The sequence below is a fragment of the Populus trichocarpa genome, chromosome 18, assembly GCF_000002775.5.
Source record: "Populus trichocarpa isolate Nisqually-1 chromosome 18, P.trichocarpa_v4.1, whole genome shotgun sequence".
NCBI classification, from domain to species: domain Eukaryota; kingdom Viridiplantae; phylum Streptophyta; class Magnoliopsida; order Malpighiales; family Salicaceae; genus Populus; species Populus trichocarpa.
The window spans coordinates 1,686,754-1,712,192 of NC_037302.2; the positions used below are offsets into that span (position 1 = coordinate 1,686,754).

The following is a 25,439-nucleotide window of genomic DNA, read 5'->3' on the forward strand; positions in this document are numbered from 1 at the left end:
GAAAAAAACTGTGCTGTGATCCTTTCCGACATAAAGCACAAATACCACACCCTTACCCTTGCCCTTGCCCAAAAATAAAAAAAAATAGTAAATGTGAAATTGGGTAAAAAATCCCAGTTAGAATCCAATAATTGACATGTTTATTTTTGTATTTTAAAAAGATTTAATTTTTTTATCTTTTTACTTTAAATTAATATTTTTTGGTGTTTTCAAATCATTTTGATGTGCTGATCTTAAAAATAAATTTTTAAAAATAAAAAAAATATTATTTTGATACATTTTCAAATAAAAAACACTTTGAAAAACAACGGCAACCACACTTTCAGGCCGAGAGCAAGCTGAAACCCATTTTAAAAAATTTATATCTTGATTAAATTTTAAGATAATTTTACCATGCAGTAAAAAAAGCATTCCATATTGGACCGAGGTTTTATTAATTAATTAAAGTTATTACAACTTTAGGATTTATGGAATATTAGAATATACTAAAACATTTGCATTCACTCCCGATTTACTTTTAACTACGAACTTCCTCCTCTTTTCTTTTATTCAATGATGAGCTTCTACTGATCCTAAAGGACCCAGACTATCATAAAGGTCAATTCACTATCCGGGACTAGGATAGTTCCTCCTCCTCAATTGTGGGGATAAACCTCACCGTACTTGGAATAGAACCATGCCTCCCATTATCCAAACACAAACTTTAGGTGGAGCCCATCCCTTTCCTACCGTCACTGTCTCGCTAATAATCTCCCAACACGTGTCCTACTCATATTCATCCCTGTCGTTTTTGCCCCACGCCAATTTTCGCGCTCGCGTGCCCTGACCATCTTGGAGCCTCGTGAGAGTTCTTCCAGGTGTTCCAGTTATTTAATTGAGTGATCCGCGAAGTACATCTTAATCCCTATAGTTTACTGCGTGTTTCACTTTGCTACTGAATTATAACACCTAACCAAACCGTTCTGGTATGGGTTTAAGGTGGTGTTTGGTACTGTGGTTTAACCGTATTTTTGAAAAAAGATTAAATTTTTTTTAGTTTTAAGTTTTTTTTTTTTTTAGATTATTTTGATGTGCTGATATAAAAAAATTAAAAAATATTATTTTAATATATTTTAAAATGAAAAACATTTTGAAAAACAACCTTATAGTTTTTAAAAGTTGAATTTAATACAAATAGACACATAAAATAAACTATTTGAAAATTGAATATAATTTCAACGCTTGACATTATTTTTTAATATAAAATTCATTAAGTTTTGTCCATGCTTCTAGGTTTATCCCATGTACAATAAGATATTATTCAAAAATACATATAGTGAAATTTTCTAAATTAAGTTAAATTATTCCATCTTAAACATTTTTAACACTAATTATAAACAACTCAATCAATGGTTAACGACTATTTAACAAAAAGGAGTCAACATCACAACAATGTCAAAAATGTTATCTTGATATTGATAAATTCAATTCAATTGAAACCGAAACGAACAATCTGATAAAATACAAGGATTAAAATACACTTTACCATAGTTCCTTATCCCTTTACACCCTTAAAAACCAAAGAGTGAAAGAACACAGCTGTATCCACAATCAACGGTCCAAACTCACCCATCAGAAAATCCAACTCCAAATCCCAAAATCCAACAGCCCATATTTACTCAAACTGTCCAGTCAACCCTGCCTTGAAATAATAACTACATATCAGATGACATGGTCATCTCCCCGCCCCCCCGTCCCTCTGAACTAAAGCTTCACTCCCCCTTTCTCTTTTCAGCTCCTCACTTTTCTTAAAAAAAAAAAAGAATAAGAAAAATCGTCTCCAGTCTAGGGTTTTCTCAGCTTGATTTTGATGTTATTCTATCTATAGAAACTTCCTGTGATGGAGGTTTGAGAGGACATTTTGGTAATTAGTTACCGTTGAGAGGCGTTGTTGATGGTTTTGAGGAAGGAGAGTTAGGGTTTTGAGAGATGGATGACTCTTCATGGAAGGTCAAATGTAGCTCTGCTACACTGCAGCAGCCTTTAATGGCTACTCCTTCTTCAACAACGCCTCAGGAAGCTCGAAATCAGGTGTGGTTTTTGTATTGCGTGAGGGCTTTGTAGTCTTTTTGTAGTTTAGGGTTTCACGCATTGATTATTTCTTGCTTGTTACAGTTCTCTTTCACTGCTCTTCGTGTTTGTGTGTTAGTTCCTTCACTGCACTCTTGAAGTATTTTTCTTTTTATATCTTAATTTTTTGTATTTGATTTTGTGAATTATTTTCTGTCTCGAAGAAATTGTGATACAGACTGTAAATATATTTGATATTAGCTACTGCTCAGTGCTGAGAAAGAGAATTTTGAATTTGTTTGAAATGTTGGAGGTGATATGCTTAGGTTGGCAAATGGCCGCTGAGGTTTGGTGATGAGAGGGTTGAGTGTTTTTCAGCAGAGGGCGAGTGTAAAAGGAGAATGAGGGAGAACGAGGAGAGGGTTTTTTGGGGTGAGAGATGTTGGAATGCTATGAACATTCAAATCGCAGAAGGAGAGTTAGACTACAGCAGTGAATTGTGTGACCTTGTTGTTTTTGTTAATATTATTAGTGGGTTTCTGTGTTTATGTTTTTTATTTTCCCTGTTGGTTGCTAGGAATTTACATGTGAATGATGTGATCTTTTTATTGTTTGAAATTTTGATTCAAGTTACTGTATGCTAGAAGGTGTGGTTTTGATTATTGTTGTTATTCTTATTTAACGTTTCTCTTCTGGTTAAATGCAGCTGGAGGTTAACTCGGGTCAATATTTTTATCCTCATGCTGGACATGATTTGAGATCACAAGGGCGTGGAAGGATGCCGGATTCCATGGTTTCCAATATTCCCAATTTAAGTTCCTATTCGGGCAATTGTGACCTTGGAAATTCATTTCTGGCTCTCCTATCTGGCCCAGCATCATTTTCCCCGTGTGATTTCCATGAATTACCAAATCCTAAACAATTTAGTGCCTCTAGTAGAGTTCCTTCTGAAGACACTGGTTCATTGTTTAATGCTTCTGGAAGTCGGGCTCCATTGATGTCAAGTAGGATACCATCAGGAAATTTAAGCAATCAAAACCAGAGAAATGGAGCAAATCCAGTTGTTTCATCCAAGTGTGCATCTACTTCCAATTCTGTTCTGCAACATTGTCTCCAGGGTGCAAACTTTGCTATGCATAGTTCAGACCTGGCTAAGGCAGTCATCCATTATAAGGTTTCTGATAATGAGAAGGTAAAAGATTCCTCTTCTCTGAGAGGGGAATGGCGGAGTACTAACCCTGCAAATGCTGTAAAGCTCCCAGATACAAACTGTCAAATGCCAGGAAAATTAGCATTAGAACCAGAGCTTTCTGTTTCTAAGAATTCATCTGCTCTTTCTAACCAGTACCCTCGTGTATTTTGTTTGGGTAAAAGTGAGTGGTTGATACATGTTGCTCCTTGTTTTTAGTTGATTAATATTATGTTGCAAGCTTTCACCTGGAATCTAATTTCTATCAACCTGAAAGGTGGAGAGCTACTTCTGAGCAGTACAGGACTCCTAGGCATTCTTTGCTCATGTCATTGCTTCCACATGTCTGTATCCAAGTTTTGTGAGGTAAGTTCTTTCAACCTTGTATCACGTTCATGTTTTGTACATTATGTTATGTATTGCTGTCTTGTCAACCACATTTGATAGCTTTTGGCATTTATTCCTGCTTTGATCTAACTGCTTTTATTACACAGCATTCAGGATTATGGAATGTTAACCCTGGAGTTGCTGTTCATATGGAGAATGGAGAGACCATTGCTCAGTGGCGTAAGCTCTACTTCCAGAAATTTGGGGTATGATGTTTATGCTGCTTTTAATTATTGTTTCTTGTAAGGAATTGATTTTGTGCTTAAATTGTCTACATGCACTTGTGTCCCTGTATCTGTCCGGACATGTGCTGTGTATAAATGCAGGGAAATGCTAAATTTGTATGAATAGAAAATTAGGCTTGTGATTGCATTATACCTACTATGTTAGTGCATTTGTTCTGGAACTTATCATCTTAAATCTGCCAGTCAATTAGACCAATACTACACTGCAAGTTTGCCACAAGTACCATGTATGAGAATTTTGATGGTTAGTGTAGATATGAAATCAATAACATTTTCTGAGGAGTGTCTAATTTGTTTGTCTACAAGTTCTGTAGGAGGACTCCTCTTTATGCGCTCAGTGTTGATACTGAGTTCATTCCTCTTCACAAAAGAAGATTTTTTATAATGCAACTGGTGGAAATATGAATTCTTAAAATATCAGTGATTTCATGTTTTTGCCTGACTGCCAACAACTTGGTTATGGAAAAGAAGCCTAGGTGAATGTCATAGACTGAATAGGCCTCGTATTGCTGGAGTGATTATTAAATATTTCAAGGACAATAACATGCTTGGGAAAAAAACTGTTGTTCCATTAAAAGTGATCTATGGGGGGTTTGGACCCTTTTGATATCAATGTAGGTGATAAAACAGCATGTAAAGATGGTTTGGCCTTTCGTGATTCTAATGTCAAGATGCAGATTGTTGTCATGAGATGCGTTTGCAATTGCCCTTGTACGTTGCCATAATTGCTTTAATTCATGTTGCCATATATATATATATATTGCAGACACAAGTGCAGGTTGGCTTCCCATTATATTGATGCCTTTCAACCATAATGTTTATTCTAACGTTGTAGTTTGTCATAGACTGGATGGTGATATTTCTTATTGGCATGTGTTTGAAGCAACGAGAACACTGGATGGTGATGTTTTTATGGTGCTTTAGATCAGGGTTCCAGAAGATCAGAGTGGGTGGGACTGGCCTGAAGGATTACCCTTGACTGCTAGTTTGGTGCATTCCAGTGTGCCTCTTCCTTTGTCCAAGCATTCTGACTGCAATCATCTGGTTGGGTCTTCTGAAGGTTTAGTGAGGTCTGGACAGCCTATCGACAGTGTTGTTTTTCCAAAGAATCCCCTTACAGACTATAACTTAAACCAGAATCCAGTTTTTGATGTTTTAGACAAACAGAAGAGAAATGGTCAAGGTGGTAACAATTTTCTTGGGTTGGCTGGCACCTTGCTCAGCAATTTACATGGTGTGGGGAATAACACACCACATGGTGTGACAGATAGCACTATCTCTAGGTGTACAATTATGCCCACTTTTGTTGGCAAAGGACCTGAGAATGGTAGCCAGTCCATATCTGCATATATTGACAATATTGTGAAGAGTGGGAGTTTTTCAACCACCAATTCTGCGCTGCAAAATGCAAGAACTCTTTTTAGATGTTCTGATGTCAGCAGAGCTAAAGATGAAAAGCATTGTGTAATTATAGACAAGGATGCTGCTTCTTCAAGCATAGAGTTGAGGCTTGGGCAACCAAATGAGCAGAATTGGTCTTCAGGAAATCCAGTTCTATCAGCAGTTGGGCCACCATCATGCAACTCTCTTGTGAATTCACATAAGCCAAGTACCAGAGAGCAGATGATTCATTATGGTGTGTTGTAACAATCTTTCTACTTAACTCGTTATCTGTAGTGTATGTGTTAGTCCATTATTGTCATACATCATTTTTACCATTATGGATTTGTAATCGATTCACTATTATTCACTGAATTATACAGTGACCAGTTGTGGGGGAGATGGGGAATCCAGACAAGGTCTTCCTCATGTAGCTGGCCTGTTAAATTCTGCAAGGGAACAAGACCAGTTGAACTATGGATGCAGTGCAATCAAGAATACGATTAATGTTGGCAAAATAGAAAATTTTAAAGGCCAGGTGGCTAAGAGCACAGTGTTTTTACCATTTAAACACTTTAATAGTCCACTCGAGGGCAACTCATACTCCAGATCTACTAGTAATGTTGTCAATAGCACTGAGCATATTGTGCATGAAACATTACATAGCGAATCTCATGCTGTCAAGTACCCAGGCAATGTCCCCTTGAATGGTGGAAATGGTTTAGAAAGGCAAAGGACTGACCCTGAGTTTGGTTTCTCCAGACCTAGAGACAAGGGTAAAGGCGTGGGGTGTCTTACTGGTAACTCTTTTGATGAAACAAATTTGGTGTCTAGAATGCATAATTGGAAGAAAAATCCAAGCTCTTTTTCTGAAGTCATAAATGGAAACATTTGTGCTGCTTTTCCCATGATGCATGAAAAGAATCACATTCCAAATCACTTGTCTAGCATACCACTGGAAGCATCTGATGCTGGGAGCTTGTCTAACTATCTTGATAAGGTTCCTTCTTTTGGTACTGTTGATCGTGTCTTCCCTGGATCCTTTGGTTCGTCTATGGGTTCTGGGCAAAGTTTTCCATCACAAGCAGTTCCACTGGGTTCAGGGCTGACTCCGGCCATGTTGAAACAAGATGGAATTAGTGCAAGCCCTTATTTACTTGATGATAATCTAAGATTGCTTGCATTTAGGCAGATATTGGAATTATCCAAGCAGCAACATGAGATGTCTCCCCTTGGAAAGAACCCAGAACAAGATAGATGTGTCAAACTACAGCATTCTCTGTTTGAACCAGCAGCATCTGGATTAAATCGACACGAGACTACTTTTATTAGTAAACAGAATGTTTCAGAAGTTTCCATGAAATCAACCCAATCTACTCCTACTGTTAAGATGGGTGATGATGTTGCTAAATTTGCTCATGTGACAGGCAAGTGTGAAACTTTGGTGTGTATTCATGTAACATGTTTGTATTATCTTCCTCTAATTCTTCAATCTTGTTGTAACGTTGAAGTTTTTCTGCCATGATGGGGACTCTTGATGCTAAAAAGCTTTTCTGCTCATATAGGTTTGAGCAACTGGTGCAATTTCTCAACATTGACACAAGGAAGGCCATTTTATAGTCAAGAAAATGACAAGCAGTGTCAACTTTCTCATGGTCATCTTCAAAATGAACAGCCCTCATTGAGGTTAGTTTATGTTTTTGTTGTAGGGATTAAAGTTGCAAGTAACCATTTTGTTCTTTGAGATTGCCATTCATTTGAATATCAAGATTTTGAACGTTCCTTGCAACTTTTAATGTCTTTTTGGGGTTTTAGCCTCATCCACAGATATTACTCTCCCACAGTTTGCTGGCAATATCAATAATTTTTTTGTTGTCAGTGTTTAGTGAACATTTCAACTCACAAGGTGGATCAAATATTTGATATCGTAGTAGTAAGGATCATTACTAGGTGTGATTGTTGGGCCTGGTGATTGACCAAAAAACTTGCTCTAAATGCGTTACCCCCATTCTTTCACATCAGTTCTGCTGTCATCAGTTTTGTCTTGCTGCTCCAACTTCACATATAGCTCAGTAGTTGTGACTTCACTCAGTTTTTTGTGTGAACTTACTGGCTTTTCTATATCTGCCGTGCGGATTTCACTGTTATCTTTGATTTAATGCCAGGATACTAATAGTACTATTTATTCAAATGTCACAGACTTGGCAGGAATGAACACAACATCACTGATTCAAATGAGCCTGAAAGCTGCTGTCAGATAAAGCAATATTTTCAAACTTACTGCAGATGTGCAGCGCATACGAAATGTTTAGGAGGGAAATGTGTGATGGCTTCACAAATTGCTAAAGATAACATCATTCCACGTGAAAATACTATTTCCTTAGATCACTGTGGAAAATTGAAGGGGCAAGCACCTAAGAATATCAGTTGCACCTCTCAGTGGAAAGATGTGCCAAGCAAGAAAAAAAATGTCTGCCAGGGGGCTCGTGTAGACCAATCAGCTGGCAACTTGGACAGACGACAACATGAATCAGGTCATCTTGGAGACACAGCTGCTAAGTGTTCCAGTGGAGCAGTGCACATGGTTGACTCCTTCAGAGAGCAAGAAATATCTAATATATCTTCTGGATGTTCTACCCCTGCTGTTACTCAGGCATCAAATGAGGTTAACAAAGTGGATTCTTCAATGGCTGTTACTGGAAATGCTAGCTGCATGAAACATCTTATAGTTGATGAAGGATCAGGCATTGATAAATGCTGGTCATCAGACGATGCTGTTGAAAGTGACAGAAGTGCTGGCTTCTGTGGCTCTACTTGTAAGACAGGACTGTGGAAAGATGGATCTTCAAAAGTCATTAACAATCAATCATCTCGAAGTCTTCTTGATGAGGTTAAGCTCATGGATTCCTTGACATGGAAGAGAGGCCGAAATCAAATCCAGGGTGAGGTTACTGTTCTTGAGAAAACCAATCATCCTCCTGAACCTGAAAGGGGCTTTAAAACTGCAAAGAGGAAGAGAGAAACAAAACCAGAGATGCTGGATGCATCACGAGGCACCGCTGGTCATGCAGTGCAGGATAAATATCCTGAGTGTGATGAAACTGCCAATCAGCGCTGTTTATCCAAAGATGCCTACATTGTTTCGTCTGGCCTAGAAATGCCTTACACTTCTCGTGTATCCTCTATAAAACCTAATTCCAATGGAAAGTCTATAACGTCCCTGTCCAAACCACTTTCTCGTAAGAGAGATTTACAAGAACTTTATAATGGAAGGGATGGAGAGGATGAGGATGGGGAAGAATTAAATGATAATGCTTCTTCATGTAAAATCATTGAGGTTTCAGGCAGAAAGAAATTCAGAAAGAGCGGGACTTCTGATGGTTGCGCAGAGTCTCAGACACTAGAGCCAGCTTGTGCTGTTGGTGAAAAAACTATGAGGTGTGCTCCAGTGAGTCATCTGAAGGTGTCTTCGAGTCAACAGTCGAGTGTTTGTTACAGGAAGCCAAGGCCAGTGGTGTGTGGGAAGTATGGTGAGATATCTAATGGAGAAATGGTTGGAGATCTACCAAAACCAGCCAAAATTGTTTCTCTTGATACGATACTTGGAACTACGAAAAAATGCACACCTCCCAAAAACAAAAAACCTACACTAACTTCCGTGAGGGAGTTGAAGAAGACAAGCTTTGGTTCGACTAATGCATGCAGATCCTCCCATATGAAGAAAGAAAGTGGAGGCAATGATGCTTCAGGTTTTGACGAGATGATTTTTTGCAATTCTGTCGAAGAGAGGGAGACTGCATCTGTTGGACAGGACAAGCATTTTGCTGATGAGTTGTTGGTGTTGAAAGAGGGAGACAGCAAAACTGAGGGAGGTCGTGGTATTTTAGGCAGTAGTGCTCACACTCAGTCAAAGCCAAAGTTCAAGGAAATTCGTAGACGCAGCCTTAACGAGCTTACTTTGAAAGGTAATTTTGATTTTTTTTTTTCTTTATCACGTTCAAGTAATATACATTTCCATCTATTCAATGGAAGAATAAGTAGACTAGAAGTAAGACGGATTAGTGTACTCTGAAAATTAAGCCACGTACCAGAAATTTCAATGGCCGTCTTGGAGTAGAAATCCAGCTCATGTGTCTTGTGAGCATGCATGTTTGTTGGTATTCAATCCAGAGTTGTATTTTAGTCCATGTTTGAGAGCTCCGTTCAGTGAACAAAATCTCCTGTTTTTTTTACTCCATTGATGTTGTTCTTTTTCAGGAATGAGTTCCTGTTCTGTGAAGATTTCACATAAGAACATTATGAAATGTGGACAAAAGATGAAAGATGGGAAAATTATAAAGAGTTCTGAAGATTCTAATTGTCGCACACATGAATCAGGCGAAGTCAATGCCAAAAGGTGAGCAAGTAAATTAATATTCAGAGTTAATAAATCTAACCTTTCTTCTATTTAATGCAGCTTCAGATTTTAATAAATATTTAATTTGGGACATTGCTTAGAAACTATAACTCTTTAATTTTTTATGTTAATTGGTTGTGTTTCAGAAATATTCTAGAGCGAGAGCACTTGTCTGCTACGGATTCAGATTCATTCTGCTGTGTCTGTGGAAGTTCAAATAAAGATGAAGTTAATTGCTTACTAGAGTGTGGTCAATGTTTAATCAAAGTATGTAGCTGTTAAATTATTTCAGATCAATTTCTTCTGTGTTTATCCTAACTATTCTGTCACACTGATGAGTTTCTTGATAAGTAGGTACACCAGGCTTGCTATGGCATTTCCAGAGTGCCTAAAGGTCACTGGTATTGCAGACCTTGCCGAACTGGTGCAAAATATACTGTAAGAAATATGGTTCTTGGATAAACTCTCAATTAACTATCAGCTACGCTTTTATGTGCGTTGTTCTGTCCAAAGTTTTCCTTATCCTTGCCATTTTTCTGCACTCTATACTTCTTCCTCATTTCATGGGTTGCTTCCCAATTTTTCACATGTTATGTTAATGATAAATGAGATTTTGCTCTTGCCCACTTTCCCTTTTTAACCATCTGTTGAGAGTATCTAAGAACAATGATTTAGTCCCTCTTTTGTTTGTTAGTGAATGACATTATAATAAATAAACTGTTAAATTATATTTGTCATGGAGTTTTGTACTCATGCACCCCATTTTCTCTAGCCAGTTTTAGTACTTATTGTGCGTTTATCAGCATTGTTCTTCTATGTTGTATCTTGTGATTTTCTAATGCCTTCTAATTTGTTATAATCCAGGTTTGTGTTCTTTGTGGTTATGGAGGTGGGGCTTTGACCCAGGCACTTCGGAGTCATGCAATAGCGAAAAGCCTTTTGAAAGCTTGGAGCTTTGAAACAGAAAGCAGGCCTAAGAATTCAGATTCTTCTGCCGTAACATTACAGGATGAATTTAGCAAGTTGCACGCCTCGGGATTTGTGCATGGAAATAACTCTTATCCAGTTTTAAGACCTGAAAATATCGAGTCATCCACTCCATCTGTTTGGAGTATTGATATGCAGAAGCAATTGAATAATTTACGGAATTCCTTGTCTTGTGTTAGTAATCTGAAGGTACATAACAGCATTACAGCTGGAGTACTTGATTCCACTGTTAAGCAGTGGGTTCACATGGTTTGTGGCCTTTGGACTCCTGGGACACGATGCCCAAATGTTGATACCATGAGTGCCTTTGATGTGTCAGGTGCTTCACACCCTAGAGCAAACACGGTAAACATTGAAATTGAACTTGTAGGATGTATGTTTAATAGCCTGCAGTTCCAAAGTTACAATTGTTAGGATAAATTGATGTATTCATTTCCATGTTTATCATTTCTTTCCTAGGTTTGCTCCATGTGTAATCGACCTGGTGGCTCATGCATACAATGCAGGGTTGCGAACTGCTCTGTTCAATTTCATCCTTGGTGTGCTCATCAGAAGGTACTCTACTTTATTTGGTTTATGCATTAAAAATTATTGCCCATTATATATAATTGGCTAGGGTTGTGATCCCATGGGCGAGCTGAACCCCAAAAATCCATCCTCAGCTTGGATTGCGGGCTTGGTCCTGCCAGTGGTCGTTTTCTTTCTCGCATTTAGTTGTATTCCCATTCAAATTTCCATGAATTTAGCAGTTTCCATTTAAAACTGCTTTGGCCTGTTTTTTGGTTGTTGGAGGTTCTATATGCACTTTAAAATTTCTTTATGGACTGCAGGGCCTGTTGCAAAGTGAGGTTGAAGGTGCAGACAATGAAAATGTTGGCTTTTATGGGAGATGTGCACTTCATGCCAGGTACGCAGCAGATGAATGTACATGTGATGCTTCCAACAATAAAACAGGTTGTGTCGGAGAAAAGGAAGAGAGTTGTGCCAGGACTGAGGTATTTTTTCTTTTCTTTCTTTCTTTGTGGGTGAAGGTGGGTGTTCCACAGGACTCTTTTGACTCTCACTGACTTTTTTCCCTTCTGTCTGTCATTCAAGGGCTACAAGGGACGGAAACGAGATGGCTTTTGGCATAATCTTCATGGCCAATCAAGAGGGAAGGGTGGATGCCTTGTTCCCCAGGAGCAGCTTAATGCTTGGATGCACATTAATGGACAGAAGTCGTGCACTGGGCTTTCTAAGTTGCCAATGTCAGATGTGGAGCATGATTGTCGGGTATGTTCCATCTGCTGACAACCAAATATTTTTTTTCCAGTTATTTCACCTAAATGTTTTTACTGCATTAACATTCAGTTGGCATTTGATCAAAACTGATTCATTCTGTTATCAAACCCATGTTGCTTCTTTCAATGATTAGCATGCAAGGCTCAGAAAATAGTATATGTATGAAGTACGTGACGTTTCTAAGTTATTTGCACATCAGGGATGTACACAAGATGCTCATCCCTACAAAGGAGTTTTTGCAGTTGAGCATGATCTTGCTGATTTTTCATTTTTCTGGAGTTAAAGTATACCATGTTATTCTGCTAAACATAAATGATTTTTGCATTACTGCGGTGCTAAAAATCTTACCCCTCACATTTGCATCACTGGGAATTATTTAATGGCCCATCCTCTAGTTTTCTCCCTTGCTTCCTCCTTTCTATATCTCTTCTATTCTTTCTTCTTTACTTGTTAATTGATCTTATATCATTTGGAGTTTTGCAACATTATTAGACAATTATGGTGCAACGTATGTGATATTATATGTGTTATCCCTATGCTTGCAGAAAGAATATGCTCGTTATAAACAAGCTAAGGGTTGGAAATATTTGATTGTTTATAAGTCTGGCATTCATGCCCTTGGACTTTACACGTCCAGATTCATCTATCGCGGTGCAATGGTTTGACTCTTTACCCTTAAGTAATGGAACCCTACTCTTTCAATTGCACAACATGATGCATTGTGATGATTCTTAGGTGGTGGAGTATGTGGGTGAGATTGTTGGGCAACGTGTGGCTGATAAAAGAGAGTACGAGTATGGAAGAAAGCTGCAATACAAGAGTGCTTGCTACTTTTTCAGGATTGACAAAGAGCATATTATTGATGCAACACGTAAAGGGGGCATTGCTCGTTTTGTCAACCATTCGTGTCTGGTAAATGTCTAGTTTTTGATATATATATATATATATATATATATATATATATATATATTTTTATTATTATTATTATTTTCATTTCTATTGTTTGCTTTCTCTTAGATTTTCTTTTTTAATTTGCATGACCAGCCAAATTGTGTCGCCAAAGTGATTTCTGTGAGGAATGAAAAGAAGGTAAAGCAAAATGCCGTTCTAGTATCATTCTTCACGATCATTATTTACTTGTATTAGCTTGGACAAGATCAGATTCTGAATTACACAATGAACTTAGCCACTTACATCCAAATCATACATTGTAAATTCATTACATTGTGCTCAGAAAACTTGGTATAGTTAGGGCACGAGCTTCACTGTTTATTTCTGGATTTGCAGGTGGTTTTTTTCGCTGAGAGAGATATATATCCAGGAGAAGAGATAACATATGACTACCATTTTAACAATGAAGATGAAGGTAAGAAGATCCCTTGTTTTTGCAATTCAAAAAACTGCAGACGATATTTGAATTGATAATCAATTCTTCTTGTAAATACTACATTTTTCTAACCCCCTCAATCAAGCCAGTTGTTAATATCTAGCCTCCGAACATGAAAGCATTACACCATTCCCTGGTGGTCACCATGATAATCTACATAAGAGTATGTTATGTATGCTATGATATGCATGGAGAGAGCAAGACTTTCCTACCTGAACAGAACATGACTTGTGGCCACTGACAAGTCTAGCTGCTGCAAAATTGGATGATGTGGAATTTTATGGTTTTGAAAACGAAAGCAACATTGTTGTTTTTTTTTTTTTTTGGTTCATCAGGAGGTCCAGTGAGTCTGAGTTACACAATGAGAGGTAATCCTCCCTTGTTCCTAAATCCCACCCTATCCATTCCCATTTAGGATTTAAACTTCTATGCATGGTTTACATTCAAAAGCTAACTCTTTTTATCTCCCTTATTTTTCATGTTTTGGTTCCGCCTTTTAAATCCGATTTGTCCCTCGTTGTATTAGAACTTAAACCAAGCTTTTTGGTTTCAATCTTCCCTACCAAACTTCTATGGCTACTTGAGTACACACTCAAAGCTCAGCCATGATATACATGGTCCCTAGTTATCAATGGTGAGGAAAACGAGTGACCACAAGCCAGCCTTAACATTTATGGTGCTGGTGACCATGGATATCAAGAGCGGGTGCCTGCCTGGCCACTGTTCTGTAATGTAATTGAGACTTTAACATTTATGGGAGTGTTAGAACAGCATTATTAACCAGTTGTCTAAGCAAATGTTTTGCTCCAAAATCCCGCGCATTGTTTCTGCCTTCGCCAATTGCATCAATAAAAAATATTGGCAATAGACGGAAGCAGGTGTTACAGAGCCATTTTTAGAATTACAATATTACTGTTTTTTTCCCCCCATGCGAGGAGACTATCCTCTGTTTAAAAGTAACAAAAAATTACGGAAAAAAGGATAACAATAGATAATACATAAAACTAATCAGGTGCAGATGAAGGCTAGTGTTTAGGAATACTCAAGTAATACTGTAAGTGTACATCAGCCAATAGTGTCAGTCTGATCTGAATTTATTCGTGTAAGTTACCATCACATCGAGCACATTGCAGTCTGCTAGCTCCCAACGATTACCAAGGGTTGCATGAGATTCAAATGCTCACAACCTTTTTCACATCACATACGGCACCTCAAAGTATACAAAGGCCCAAGTCGCATCAAGCAGCAAACCCAAGCATCCCTGGTGGTTTCCAACCATATATCCTCTTTAGGATCCCCAATTTGGAATGTTTGCAGTAGCTTCATTCACCATTTTCACCAGAGTAACCTGCCATCATGTTATATTTGCTTAAATAACAAGAACTTGAACTGATGACGGGCGAGATTATGATTATCCGTTGCAAAATCAAATCCAATATATATCTAAGGTAGCTTTTAGAGATACAATGTCACTTTTTTTTTTTTTTTGGGGGGGGGGGGGGGGGGTTCGGTTTCATAGTTTCCCCCAAAGTCTCCTTCCAACCAAGAATTTGGCAAAACTTGGTTACTATACCTAAAGCTGACTATTGAAGTAGGCTTAATTTCAATACATCCAACAATTTACAGAACATTTTTAACGTGCCCATTTGACCTTTCAACATGACAGTCTTTATGGAAGGAGTCTTTTTTTTTAGGGGGGGCAACCTAGGCAACGAAAAAGGAAGGTTGAGTACTCTTTAATCCAGCACTAAATATGATACTCGAAGGGAGCTTGAGTTTATTCTGTATGGGTATGCTCCCAGGAAGTTGCTGTTCACACCTGGGATGTTGGGTTGCATAAATTTTCCATGCTCTACTTAATGGTAAAAGTAGCAAAATCTTGAATTTTAGGGCAGAATTAGTTCCCCGTGTAGAAATGAGAAAAAAAAGAACAAGAACGGAAAACTCCAAGGGCCGAAACGCTTGTTAAATTGTTTGTTAAAGCTTTTCGTGCATAATAATCATGCAAGCAACAAGTGTTAGGACTATAAGGTGAAATGAAACATACCACACTCTCTGGAACACCCGGTGGAGGCAAGGGAAGGTTTCTTGGGGGTATAACGGTATCATAAGATCTCTTGTCAAACCTCCATTCTCCAATCTTTCCGTAGGTTAATTTACCCTGCAATCAAAGAAGCAAAAACCAAAATCTTGTTGAACCAGCCTTAATAATAGCAAATGAATGTAATTGCAATAAATCAAGAAGTCAGAAGCTGTTCCTCTTTATCTTTTCTTCATCCTTGAACAGCATAGAACATAAAATTGAATCAGTCTATCAACAGTAGACTACCTTCATATCATAGTCACATCCGTAAGTGTAATGAATTATGAACTTCTTGCCAACTTCTGTATCCCAAGGAGGCTGTCAAACGATGCAAAATGGGTAACTACTAGTAAAAGGCAATCCCTAAAATTTGAAATATAGGAAAATGGCACATCGTTATGATTTCAGGAAAAGAGAGATTTCGCGATGAACTTGAGGGAATTTTCTGCATTTTTTCAGACTGGTGTATGACAGCAAGGAAGTGCTACTTTAATTAAACCTGAATCATGAAGTCCTTGTACAGGATGTTGCCAACGCCATGTAGAGCAGATGAAACAGCATAACCATACCTGTATTTAGCAAAGAGTAAGGGGAAGCAGAAAAGGTCAGTTGCCTACAATAAGGTCTTCGCAAAAATAGAGTTAACCACAAAAGTCTCACATTTCAAGCACCCAGCCAAAAGCTTTATCTGTCTCGGGATCCTTTTTCATTGCCAAGGAGACATTCATCCAAGTGGGAGCAATCTTCTTAAGAGATTCCTGACAATGTTGCACAGACAATAAAGAAAAGGCCAATATTTGGAAGAATAATACAGTCAGAAAGAGCATACTAAAACACAAACCTTCCCAACAATGACAGGAGAATTTCCTATGGGGTCGATGTTTGTTATTGGTCCCTTATCCTCAGGGAAGTACTTTCGGAGGACAGACTCATACTTTTTTGGTTCAATGTAAAAGAAAGGAAACGCAGCTCCAAGGCCATCTTTAGATAGGTTCGGGATGGGCTTAACAATAATATGATCTGGCTCTGCCATCAATATGTAACTGAGTACAAAGTAAAACAACATGGATAAAGTCAAATCTACTGAAATAAAGATCAACTCGTCACAGAAGCTGGGGATTTTAACGTTTCGTACTCTTCTTTTATGTCTGTTTTTTGAAGCCATTGCACAAATGCCCAAGGTCTGTTGAGAACTATATAGCCCTGTGATTGTGTAAGATTTGAGATGAGCAAATAATGGAAATTTAACCAATAATAACGCCGAAAACAAGGAAAATCTTCAAACACGACCAATTTCTCCCAATTTTCCCCATTGAAGCATGAGGGGAACATCATTCGGATTTTTTTTTGGCTGGGTTGACTTATCATTCCCAAAAAGAAGCCAGCAGGAAGCCATCTGCTTCAAGCCATAGTCTCTATACAACCAGCAACTTCTACTATAACGCCATCAATCAATTTACATCACGACAAAATGCACTAGCCCCTCACACTATCAATCAATTTATATCCAAATTCAAGCTTGAATCGTGACAATGTTCAATAATCAAGATTTTAACAATCATGATACTCTCAAATTCAGTTAACCAAGCTAAAGACTTTGACCAACTCTCAAAGTGAGTGCAACTTCAACTAATTCTAAAAGTAAACTACATAAATCAAAAAACTAAAACAGACCCAAATTTCAAAAGAACACAAACCTGATCCATCCCAGCAGGCAAGGGCTGTGCTATAAAAGTTGGGATTTCCTCCATAAACTTATCAGGCTTTCCAGAATGCAAGATCCTAGTGAACCCTCCCATCTCACTATTGGGTCCATCTTTATGCTTCTTGTACCAATAATACATTACCCTACACTGCCAAGTATTATACACAGAATCAGAAGCTGTCACAGCTGTATGAAACAGTCTCTTTTTACCAAAACTTGATCTTCTTGATCTTTCTAATGGCATCTTGATTACTGGGTCAACCAAAAGTGTTGATCTTGATGATGGACCTGGTAAGTCTTGTTTAAGTGGTGCGTTTGCTGATATAAGGATGTTGTATGTTATAAGGGCTACTGACAAGGTTATTAGTACTGTAAAGAAGAAATTCCCACAACCCATTTTTTGTTTCTCTCTCTAAAACACACTTTCTCCCTCTAGAGTCTAAAGATCTCTCTCTGTGTTATATAAGCGTCTACGGCTGCTAGAAAGGGAGGGAAGGAGGCAGTGGCCGTTGCAGGAAAAAAAAAAAAAAAAAACAGTTTTCTTGGGAGTGGTTGGAAGAAGTCGCTGACAAACTGAGCTGTTACTGTTATTTTAGATTGTTTTTACCTAGGCGACATGTCAGTTGGGCGTCACCTCTTATCTGTACATGTTTGAGTATTGTGTTTATGTTTGAGTATTTTGTTTATTTTTAAAGTGATTTTTTATTAAAATATTAAAATTAAAAAAAATTATTTAAAAAGAATATTTCTTGTTGTACATTAGACTTGTTTTATCTTATTCTATCTTCTCATAATTCTCAAAATAAAATGGAAAGCATTGAATTGTTTTTCCTAAATAGTCCATGGTAATTATTTTTAAAATATTTTTGTTTTAAAATATTTTTTATTTTTTAAAATTTATTTTTAAATGTAATGTTTGTTATCGTGCTGATTTTTTTTAAAAGTATTTTTGTTTTGAAATATTTTTTATTTTTTAAAATTTATATCTAATATTATCTTATTAAAACAATAAAAAAATAATTTTAAAAAAATATTATAGTGCCTCGATACTGCACACTATAATTTTGATGGGCTTGGAACCGTGGGAGATAATCAACGAAAAGGGATATTTTGCTTCATCTCTAGCAACTCTAAACTGTAGAGATGATCCAAATACTTGTGTCTAGGAAGGTTTGGTAGAGAGTATTTTACTCTTAAAACATGAAAAAAAAAAAAACTTAAGGCTGTGTTTATTTTTACAAAATATTTTTTTGTTTGTATTTCTAGTTTTTTTATTTATTATTTATTATGAAAATATTTCCCAATGGATTATTGTTTCTTACGGTAGAGATTTTGAGAGGTAATTATTTTGATTTTATTTAATTTTCTAGAGGATCGAAGAAATAGAAAAAATCCATTTTCAAAAAAAAAAAACAATTTCAATTAATAAACTCGTTTTCTCTGATTTTATACGAAAATACCTCGAACAATTCTTTTTGCACACGCATCAATAATTGCTGATGATGGATTTTAAAAATCGAGTTGAAAACCATGTGGTAAAGGCCCACACAGGATGCCTGGAGAGCCCAGTTACCCATCTCTCTGGAGTCTCTCTCTCTCAAGAAAATGGCCTGCTCTAGCCATAGGCTGCGAGGCGGGAAGGCAAGAAAACATTGAAATCCATGAAAATGGCCGGAAATTGTGGACCTCAGAAAACAATTTCCGATTTCGAAGACAAAAAAGGGACGACAAAGGTCGTAATTTTTTGGGAAACTCGCCGCCTCCGGGACCCATCCAGTTGGTTTCCATTTTGCATTGGAACCCTTTTTCCATCATTGCACACCATAATACATGAGCTCTCCACCTCCCTACTTTCCTACTCCATCTGTTACTGAATAATTAATCGTTTATTATTTTGAGTTTTATTAATATAAAAATACCATATTCCGTTTTAGTTTTAAAATTTTTAATATTTTTTTAGTTTTAGATTAATTAATTCACTCACCTTATGAAGTTGAGATTAATTAAGAATAATAGGAAAAAGAAGGAAAGAAAGAAGAAAATTAAGATTGTTACATGTCCAATGGGAAAGGAAGAAAAGAACCAACAGATGTTCTCTGTCTTTATCTGAAAAGCTTGCATCAAACAACCCAGTAAAGAAGAACAGAGAGCCTCTTTCTTTCCCTCCCTCCCACTCTCTGTGACCGTGTGCCATCATGTTATGTCACGGGTTACTGTCATGTACTCTTCTTCTGCTCACCTTTGTCTTCTTTACTTCTTCAGCATCCGTTCCCCTCTCACATGGTGCTTCTGTTCCCTTCCCTACCTTCTCTGCTCTACCCCCTGCTGGTACACTTCTTCTCTCTTAACTTTTCTGTTAAGTTCCGCTGTTTCATCAACTTCTGTTTGGTTTCTGAGAAAATGTAGCAAGAAAAAAGGGGACTGGAGTGTTATACTTTAGTGTTTCAACACTTTTATGTGACCCCACTAAAATGTGCATGTTGAAACTTTTTTACTTGATTATTGCAAGTTTTCATGCTTCTTGGAAGCCTAAACTAACACACTTAGCTTTGCAAAATTTTGTTTTTTTTCTTTTGTTTTTCTGAATTTTCTAAGCTACCAAGCAGAAAATCTTAACTTTACTCACCTTTGATGTTTGCATATAAAGTTGTATCATTTTGTGTTGATTTTGCAATGCAGTGGCAGGGAGAGCAGATGAAGCGAAGTATGAAATGGAGTTCTCATGGGGGACAAGGAGGCCTGTGGTGGAGGCACCCATCGGTGAACCTGTTGATAACTCACCAGTACTGGTGTTAGCTCCAAAGAGGACTTACAGAAAAGACCCTCTTAATGATTTCAAAAGATACACTGGAGGATGGAATATCAGTGATCGTCATTACTGGGCTGTAAGTTTATTCATCAACGGTCAAACCCCACTAGCACTCATCTTTCTTTGTCTTTTTAGGTTGTTCATTGATGATTATGTACTGTTGTTGTTGTAGACGTGTAGGGTTTCAATCTTTCTTGATTACCAGTTGACAATTTCTAGATTGGATCTTACATTTCTAACATGTTGTCAGCATGCCAATATGCTATGCAGGGAAAGAAGTAAATGTAATGTAGGTGCTTTAGAGACTATGTATGAAATGAATGTCATAATTGTTTGTGATGGAGGAAAGATCCCAATTTGCATTCATTAATAGAACTGGAAAAAATATGCAGAGTTTAGCAACATTCAATCATTAATTGCTGATTTCTCTAATCTTTTAATCAAGAAAAATACCAATAATCTTAGAATCTTGTTGAAATCAGTATAAATACTTTTCATTTCAGTTTGTTGCAGATAACAAATTGCTAGTTCTGATATCCGATATCGTTATGAGAATGATTGTGATGAGGCATGCTGTTGATATGGTTTGATATCAAGCAGTGTTTAATGCTACTTGCTTGAAATGTGCCTTGCATGTTATCTAAATTCTTGAACCAGAATAATAGTCTTCTCTAGGCAAATGATTCAAGTTAATCAAAATAAAATAACAGCATTAATCAATAATCTACCTTCTAGCAGGTGATGAAAAGTTATCGGTGGATGTTGTGCTCGAGGAAAACAATGTAGAGTTATTGAATGGACATTCTGTGTTGGATTTTACTTGTTTGATACTAACCACATTCTAATTGTGTGTTTAGCCTGGATTTTCAGATTTCTTCGAGAGTTCTCTGGTAACTGAAAATTTTGTTTGAATGCAGTCTGTAGGTTTCACTGCAGCTCCTCTGTTTGCTATTGCTGCAGTCTGGTTCCTGGTATTTGGGCTGTGCTTACTCTTTGGTTGCCTTTGTCATTTCTGTTGCAAAAGGCAGCGCTATGGCTACTCTCAAACAGCTTATGCTCTCTCCCTCGTTTTCCTCATTCTCTTCAGCATTTGTGCTATGTAGATGCCTCTCTCTCTCTCTCTCTCTCTCTCTCTCTCTCTCTCACACACACACACACACACACACACACAAACACACACACATGCACGCATATGTGCATGCACCTGTGTATACATGCATCAATCTATTATGAAGAAACTAATGCTGAATTTTTTGGCCACAGGATTGGATGTGTTGTTCTATATACTGCTCAGGAAAGATTTCACAAAAGCACAACAGAAACTTTGGAGTATGTTGTGAATCAGGCAGACACCACAGTCGATAAACTAAGGGCTGTGTCAGATTTTATTGCTTCAGCCAAGCTAGTTGGAGTTGATGAAGTTTTTCTACCTTCTAATGTCCAAACTGATATTGACCAGATTGGCACAAGAATTAATTCTTCTGCTAGTGTCCTTGCTGACAAAACAGTGGATAATTCAGAAGACATAAAAGATCTCCTGGATTCTGTGTAAGTTGAAGGATACCGAAGCTTATTGTATCTGATTGAGTAGGTCACCTTGATCATATAATGAGCATGTTCATGCAGGAGAGTGGCACTGATTACTACTGCTGCTATTATGCTTCTCCTAACATTTCTTGGATTCTGTAAGCCCTCTTCTTTTTTTCTTGATAAGATAAAGTGTGAATAATTCCAATGTTTAAAAGTTGTTGCAAAGCGCATGTAATGATGTTTTGAGTTTGTGTTCTAGTGTTCTCAATTTTCGGCATGCAGTTCCTGGTGTACATGTAAGTGATTTTCTATATCTCAACATTCGTGCCCCTTTGTCTAGTAGTCTCAGTATTATTGCATTTAATTGTTACCTGCTCTCGATTGATGAACCTCATAAAATTGTTGCAGCCTGGTCATCGTTGGATGGATTCTTGTTGCTGGAACATTCATTTTGTGTGGCACATTCCTTCTTCTCCACAAGTAAGTTATATGCTGCTGACTATGCTTATTGGTCCAGTTGCAGATGTCTCGTGAAAGTCTATTTGGTACAGATACCAACTCTTATGTCCACTGAACTAAATTTTTTTGCTGACATTTATCATCTAGTGGGTTGAAACTTACTAGAATATTTTGATTAGTCCTTGTGGTGAGAAATGTGAAAATCATCTTCTTACAGCCTTCTGGTTGGTATTATTTGTAAAGAGAAGACTGATCTGTAGTTACTGTCAACAATTTTCCAAACAGTGAATCTGTCCTGCCATTTGAAACTTAAATATTCTTAGTCCGAAATAATTCTAGTGATCATGTTTGAAACAAGGATCAAACTGTTTGTACCACATTGGATATCACACAACACATAACATTCATCTCTTTGTTTCAACTTTCTCCAAAATGATTCCCCTATATCATGTTCTCATTCATCTTTCATATTCAATTCTGTAACTTCTTTCCCCTCTACTGTTTTGTTTCTACTTCTATGGTTGCTTTGTCTAATTGTTGAGCCTGTTCACCGTGCTCACTTCAACTGGAAGCATCCTTTTATAGGAGGCGATCACTCTATGAATCCCTTAATAGACTCGAAGTTAAAAGGATCTTAAAGGGTGGTGGATCTTATTCGTACTGAACTTCGTTTGGCATCTCATGTTAACTCCAAATTTATCCAGTCCCTTAATGGATTAATAGAATGCTGTCACATCATGACACGGATATAGTCTTCAAAATGGACATCGTTAGGATGATGGGGTTGGGATAACAAACACACTGCAAGTGATACCTTTACTAGGTCTAGGAGTGCTATTGTTTCTTTTTTTTTTTTTTTTTTGGTAACCCGGGGTGTCCGGGCCAGCTTACGCACACCACAACTAATCCCCGGACCCACTGAACACCTTGCAAGCCCAGTAGGCAGGTAAGACACCGCGGGGGTGACAGGCGTGCACGTTGAGGCTCGAACCCAGGTGAAAGAGGCAAGGAAACCTTGCCTCTGCCGCTGGGCTACAAGCCTCGGTGTGAGTGCTATTGTTTCTTAACCTGCAATCTAGTATGCTTAAATAAATTAAAAGTAGTCCTTTTAGATTTCTTATTTCCTTTATAATTCTTCATTTTTCTCTTAAATTTATTTATTTATTTATTTATGATTCCCTCACCAAATTTCTAATTATTCTTTCTTTTACATGCTAGCGTGGCTGGAGATACTTGTGTTGCTATGGATCATTGGGTGCACAACCCCACTGCTCATACTGCTTTAGACGATATTCTGCCCTGTGTGGACCAAGCAACTACCCAAGATACTTTGATAAAGAGCAAGGAAATCACTTCCCAGCTTGTAGAAGTGGTCAACCAGGTCATCACTAATGTTTCTAATCTCAACTTCTCCCCCAACTTCAAACCAATGTACATCAACCAATCTGGTCCGTTGGTGCCAATACTCTGCAACCCATTTTATGCCGACTTGACGATTCGGCCTTGCAGTGCTGGTGAGGTGGACTTGACCAATGCTACACAGGTAATTAATAGAAGCCAGAAACAATTGAAGTTTTAAGATGCATATGTACTGAAGGAACCATTACTAGGCTATAAAGTAAAGGCAGGATTCAACGAACTCTTGCCAGCCCTTTCATTCTGCCTAAGATTTCCCTTAATAACATTACATCAGCAAAGAAACTGGAGACTTTTACAAACTCCCTCATGCCACAAATTGGAAGAATTATTCAACGTTTTCGCTCAACTTGTTCAGGTATGGAGTAGCTATGTGTGTCAGGTTTCACCAAGCGGGATATGTGCTACGACAGGACGTTTGACCCCTGCATTCTACAGCCAAATGTCAGCTGCAATAAATGTGAGCTATGGATTGAATAATTATGCTCCTTTCCTGATTGAGCTAGGAGACTGCACTTTTGCAAGGGAAACATTCAGTGACATATACAAGGATCATTGTCCAAGTCTCAGGAGATACAGTAGATGGATCTACATAGGTTTGGTGATGGTCTCTACTGCAGTTATGCTTTCTCTAATCTTCTGGGTCATATATGGTAGAGAAAGGCGGCACCGTGTGTATTCCAAGCAGCTGGTGTCTGAATCAGCACAAGGTTCGGAAAGGGAAAAAAGTTCCTGAAAAATGAAAATTTAGATCACTTCATCATATTGTTGGCATTTGGTTGACGAGGTTTTTTCTTCTTCGGTTTGATTTGCTGCTTTGTATACGTGCATTAACGTCTTTTGGTACTTTCTCCAAGTTATGCTGGAATTGTTGTCAAGTGTAACCTCCATCAACATGTGCTTTAAGCCTGTTTGTGACATTGTTTCAAGCTTTCTAAGAACAACAAGGACAAAAATTTAAAAATATTTTTTGTTTGGAAATATATTAAAATAATATTTTTTAAAAATTATTTTAATATTAGTATAAAAACGCTAAAAAATATATTTTAAAATAAAAAAAATAAAATGCAAAAATGAATGGGATTTATTCTCTCTAATATTTACTTATTGTAGCAATCAAACAAAAATGGGCTTGCCCAACTACTAGGCTGAGAAATTACAAAAGAGGAGCTTCACCTTCTACGATTCTTTAAAAAAAATTGTTCCAAAATTTGAGGGCCGCCTTCGGCCTGGTTTATTCTAAAATTGAGGCTTTGGACCTGAAATCAAAACTAAGTTTAAACAAAGCATTGCCATTTGTGTGTTTGATAGCGTGTCAACAAGCATATGCAAGATGCCACGTGGATTATATAATTCATAGTTATAGAACTCCTCCTTTATCACAGGGTATATGGGTCTGAGTTGATTTGTGTTACTTTAAAATAATATTATATTTAAAAAAAATGAAATTATATCATATAAAAAAAATATTTAAAAAAAAAAATCAAAATAAGTTTAATCTGGATTTTAACCTAGTAAATCAGGTCATAAGTTAACAACTTACCGGATTTACTAGATTATCTTCCTCTTGGATCAACATTAAGCAAACCTGGGTAAGAATTCGAGTCGGCGAATTACCAGATTCACCAATAAAGCAAGCAGGGTTGAGTAAGGGTGATTATTTTCAGTTCGGTTCGGTTTTTATAAAAAAAAATAATTAAATTGAAATTTTTTTAAAAAAAAAAACCGAAACCGGGTCAAACCGACCGGTTTCAGTTCGGTTTGATTTTTTAGAGAAAAAACCGGTTCAAACTGGTTTGGCTCGGTTTTCTTGGTTTTGGCTCGGTTGTGGCTCGGTTTTTTTCCGGTTTTTTTCGGTTTCGGTTCGGTTTAGTTCGATTTTTTCAGTTTTTTACTTATAAAACCGAAACCGAACCGGCCGGTTTTTTTAAAATTTTAATCGGTTTTTTTTTTTGATTTTTTTTTTAATTTTCTCAGTTTAATCAGTTTTTTTATTTTTTTGCTCAACCCGGGGTTGAGTTTATAATATTGTTATAATTGTCTAATAGAAGTCACGGAACACCTTGTGTTTCAAAAACAATTAGAACACCTAGGTTGTGTTTCAAAAGCCGCAGCCCGACTTTCTAGTAATTGCAT

At 37.3% G+C, this 25,439-nt stretch overlaps 3 protein-coding genes across 5 annotated transcripts; 2 read left to right on the forward strand and 1 right to left on the reverse strand.

The window, feature by feature from the left end:
• The first annotated feature begins 1,710 nt into the window (after positions 1-1,710).
• LOC7465405 (uncharacterized) lies at positions 1,711-13,621 on the forward strand. Of its 2 annotated transcripts, XM_024590468.2 has the most exons (19): positions 1,713-2,070; positions 2,756-3,422; positions 3,516-3,604; positions 3,733-3,831; positions 4,795-5,506; positions 5,634-6,677; positions 6,816-6,936; positions 7,450-9,215; positions 9,508-9,646; positions 9,793-9,913; positions 10,001-10,084; positions 10,511-10,978; positions 11,093-11,188; positions 11,464-11,628; positions 11,729-11,905; positions 12,460-12,573; positions 12,650-12,826; positions 12,959-13,003; positions 13,202-13,476. In XM_024590468.2, exons 1-19 carry the CDS (start codon positions 1,969-1,971, stop codon positions 13,334-13,336), a joined length of 6,321 nt encoding a protein of 2,106 aa, XP_024446236.2. In that variant the 5' UTR covers positions 1,713-1,968; the 3' UTR covers positions 13,337-13,476. The 2 variants fall into 2 exon arrangements, with proteins under 2 accessions (XP_052304975.1, XP_024446236.2); XM_052449015.1 differs by lacking the exon at positions 12,460-12,573 and having other exon boundaries at positions 1,711-2,070; positions 13,202-13,621.
• A 572-nt stretch (positions 13,622-14,193) lies between these two features.
• On the reverse strand, positions 14,194-17,628 carry LOC7458394 (hydroxyproline O-arabinosyltransferase 1). Of its 2 annotated transcripts, XM_002324279.4 has the most exons (8): positions 17,082-17,628; positions 16,520-16,587; positions 16,226-16,427; positions 16,045-16,142; positions 15,884-15,953; positions 15,631-15,702; positions 15,349-15,462; positions 14,194-14,649 (listed from the first exon to the last, which is right to left on the reverse strand). In XM_002324279.4, exons 1-8 carry the CDS (start codon positions 17,484-17,486, stop codon positions 14,590-14,592), a joined length of 1,089 nt encoding a protein of 362 aa, XP_002324315.1. In that variant the 5' UTR covers positions 17,487-17,628; the 3' UTR covers positions 14,194-14,589. The 2 variants fall into 2 exon arrangements, with proteins under 2 accessions (XP_002324315.1, XP_052304976.1); XM_052449016.1 differs by lacking the exon at positions 15,631-15,702 and having other exon boundaries at positions 17,082-17,623.
• Positions 17,629-18,989: 1,361 nt separating this feature from the next.
• Positions 18,990-24,269, forward strand: LOC7458393 (uncharacterized). The gene is made up of 9 exons (XM_024589695.2): positions 18,990-19,417; positions 19,769-19,974; positions 20,816-20,997; positions 21,162-21,446; positions 21,525-21,583; positions 21,688-21,724; positions 21,837-21,908; positions 23,106-23,430; positions 23,662-24,269. The coding sequence occupies exons 1-9, from the start codon at positions 19,285-19,287 to the stop codon at positions 24,037-24,039; spliced, it is 1,677 nt and encodes a 558-aa protein (XP_024445463.2). The 5' UTR covers positions 18,990-19,284; the 3' UTR covers positions 24,040-24,269.
• Positions 24,270-25,439: the final 1,170 nt, after the last annotated feature.

What these genes read in the sequence shown, in the direction of transcription:
- LOC7465405 (XM_024590468.2), top strand. Translation starts at nt 1,969, where the DNA reads ATGGATGACTCTTCATGGAAGGTCAAATGTAGCTCTGCTACACTGCAG. An exon ending in CTGTATCCAAGTTTTGTGAG is followed by an intron (nt 3,605 to 3,732) that starts GTAAGTTCTTTC and finishes TTTATTACACAG; the next exon opens with CATTCAGGATTATGGAATGT. An exon ending in CACACCCTAGAGCAAACACG is followed by an intron (nt 10,979 to 11,092) that starts GTAAACATTGAA and finishes TTTCTTTCCTAG; the next exon opens with GTTTGCTCCATGTGTAATCG.
- LOC7458394 (XM_002324279.4), bottom strand. Translation starts at nt 17,486, where the DNA reads ATGGGTTGTGGGAATTTCTTCTTTACAGTACTAATAACCTTGTCAGTA. An exon ending in ACAAGGACTTCATGATTCAG is followed by an intron (nt 15,703 to 15,883) that starts GTTTAATTAAAG and finishes ATCGTTTGACAG; the next exon opens with CCTCCTTGGGATACAGAAGT. An exon ending in CGGGTGTTCCAGAGAGTGTG is followed by an intron (nt 14,650 to 15,348) that starts GTATGTTTCATT and finishes ACATGATGGCAG; the next exon opens with GTTACTCTGGTGAAAATGGT.
- LOC7458393 (XM_024589695.2), top strand. Translation starts at nt 19,285, where the DNA reads ATGTTATGTCACGGGTTACTGTCATGTACTCTTCTTCTGCTCACCTTT. An exon ending in AAAGATCTCCTGGATTCTGT is followed by an intron (nt 21,447 to 21,524) that starts GTAAGTTGAAGG and finishes ATGTTCATGCAG; the next exon opens with GAGAGTGGCACTGATTACTA. An exon ending in ATGCAGTTCCTGGTGTACAT is followed by an intron (nt 21,725 to 21,836) that starts GTAAGTGATTTT and finishes AAATTGTTGCAG; the next exon opens with CCTGGTCATCGTTGGATGGA.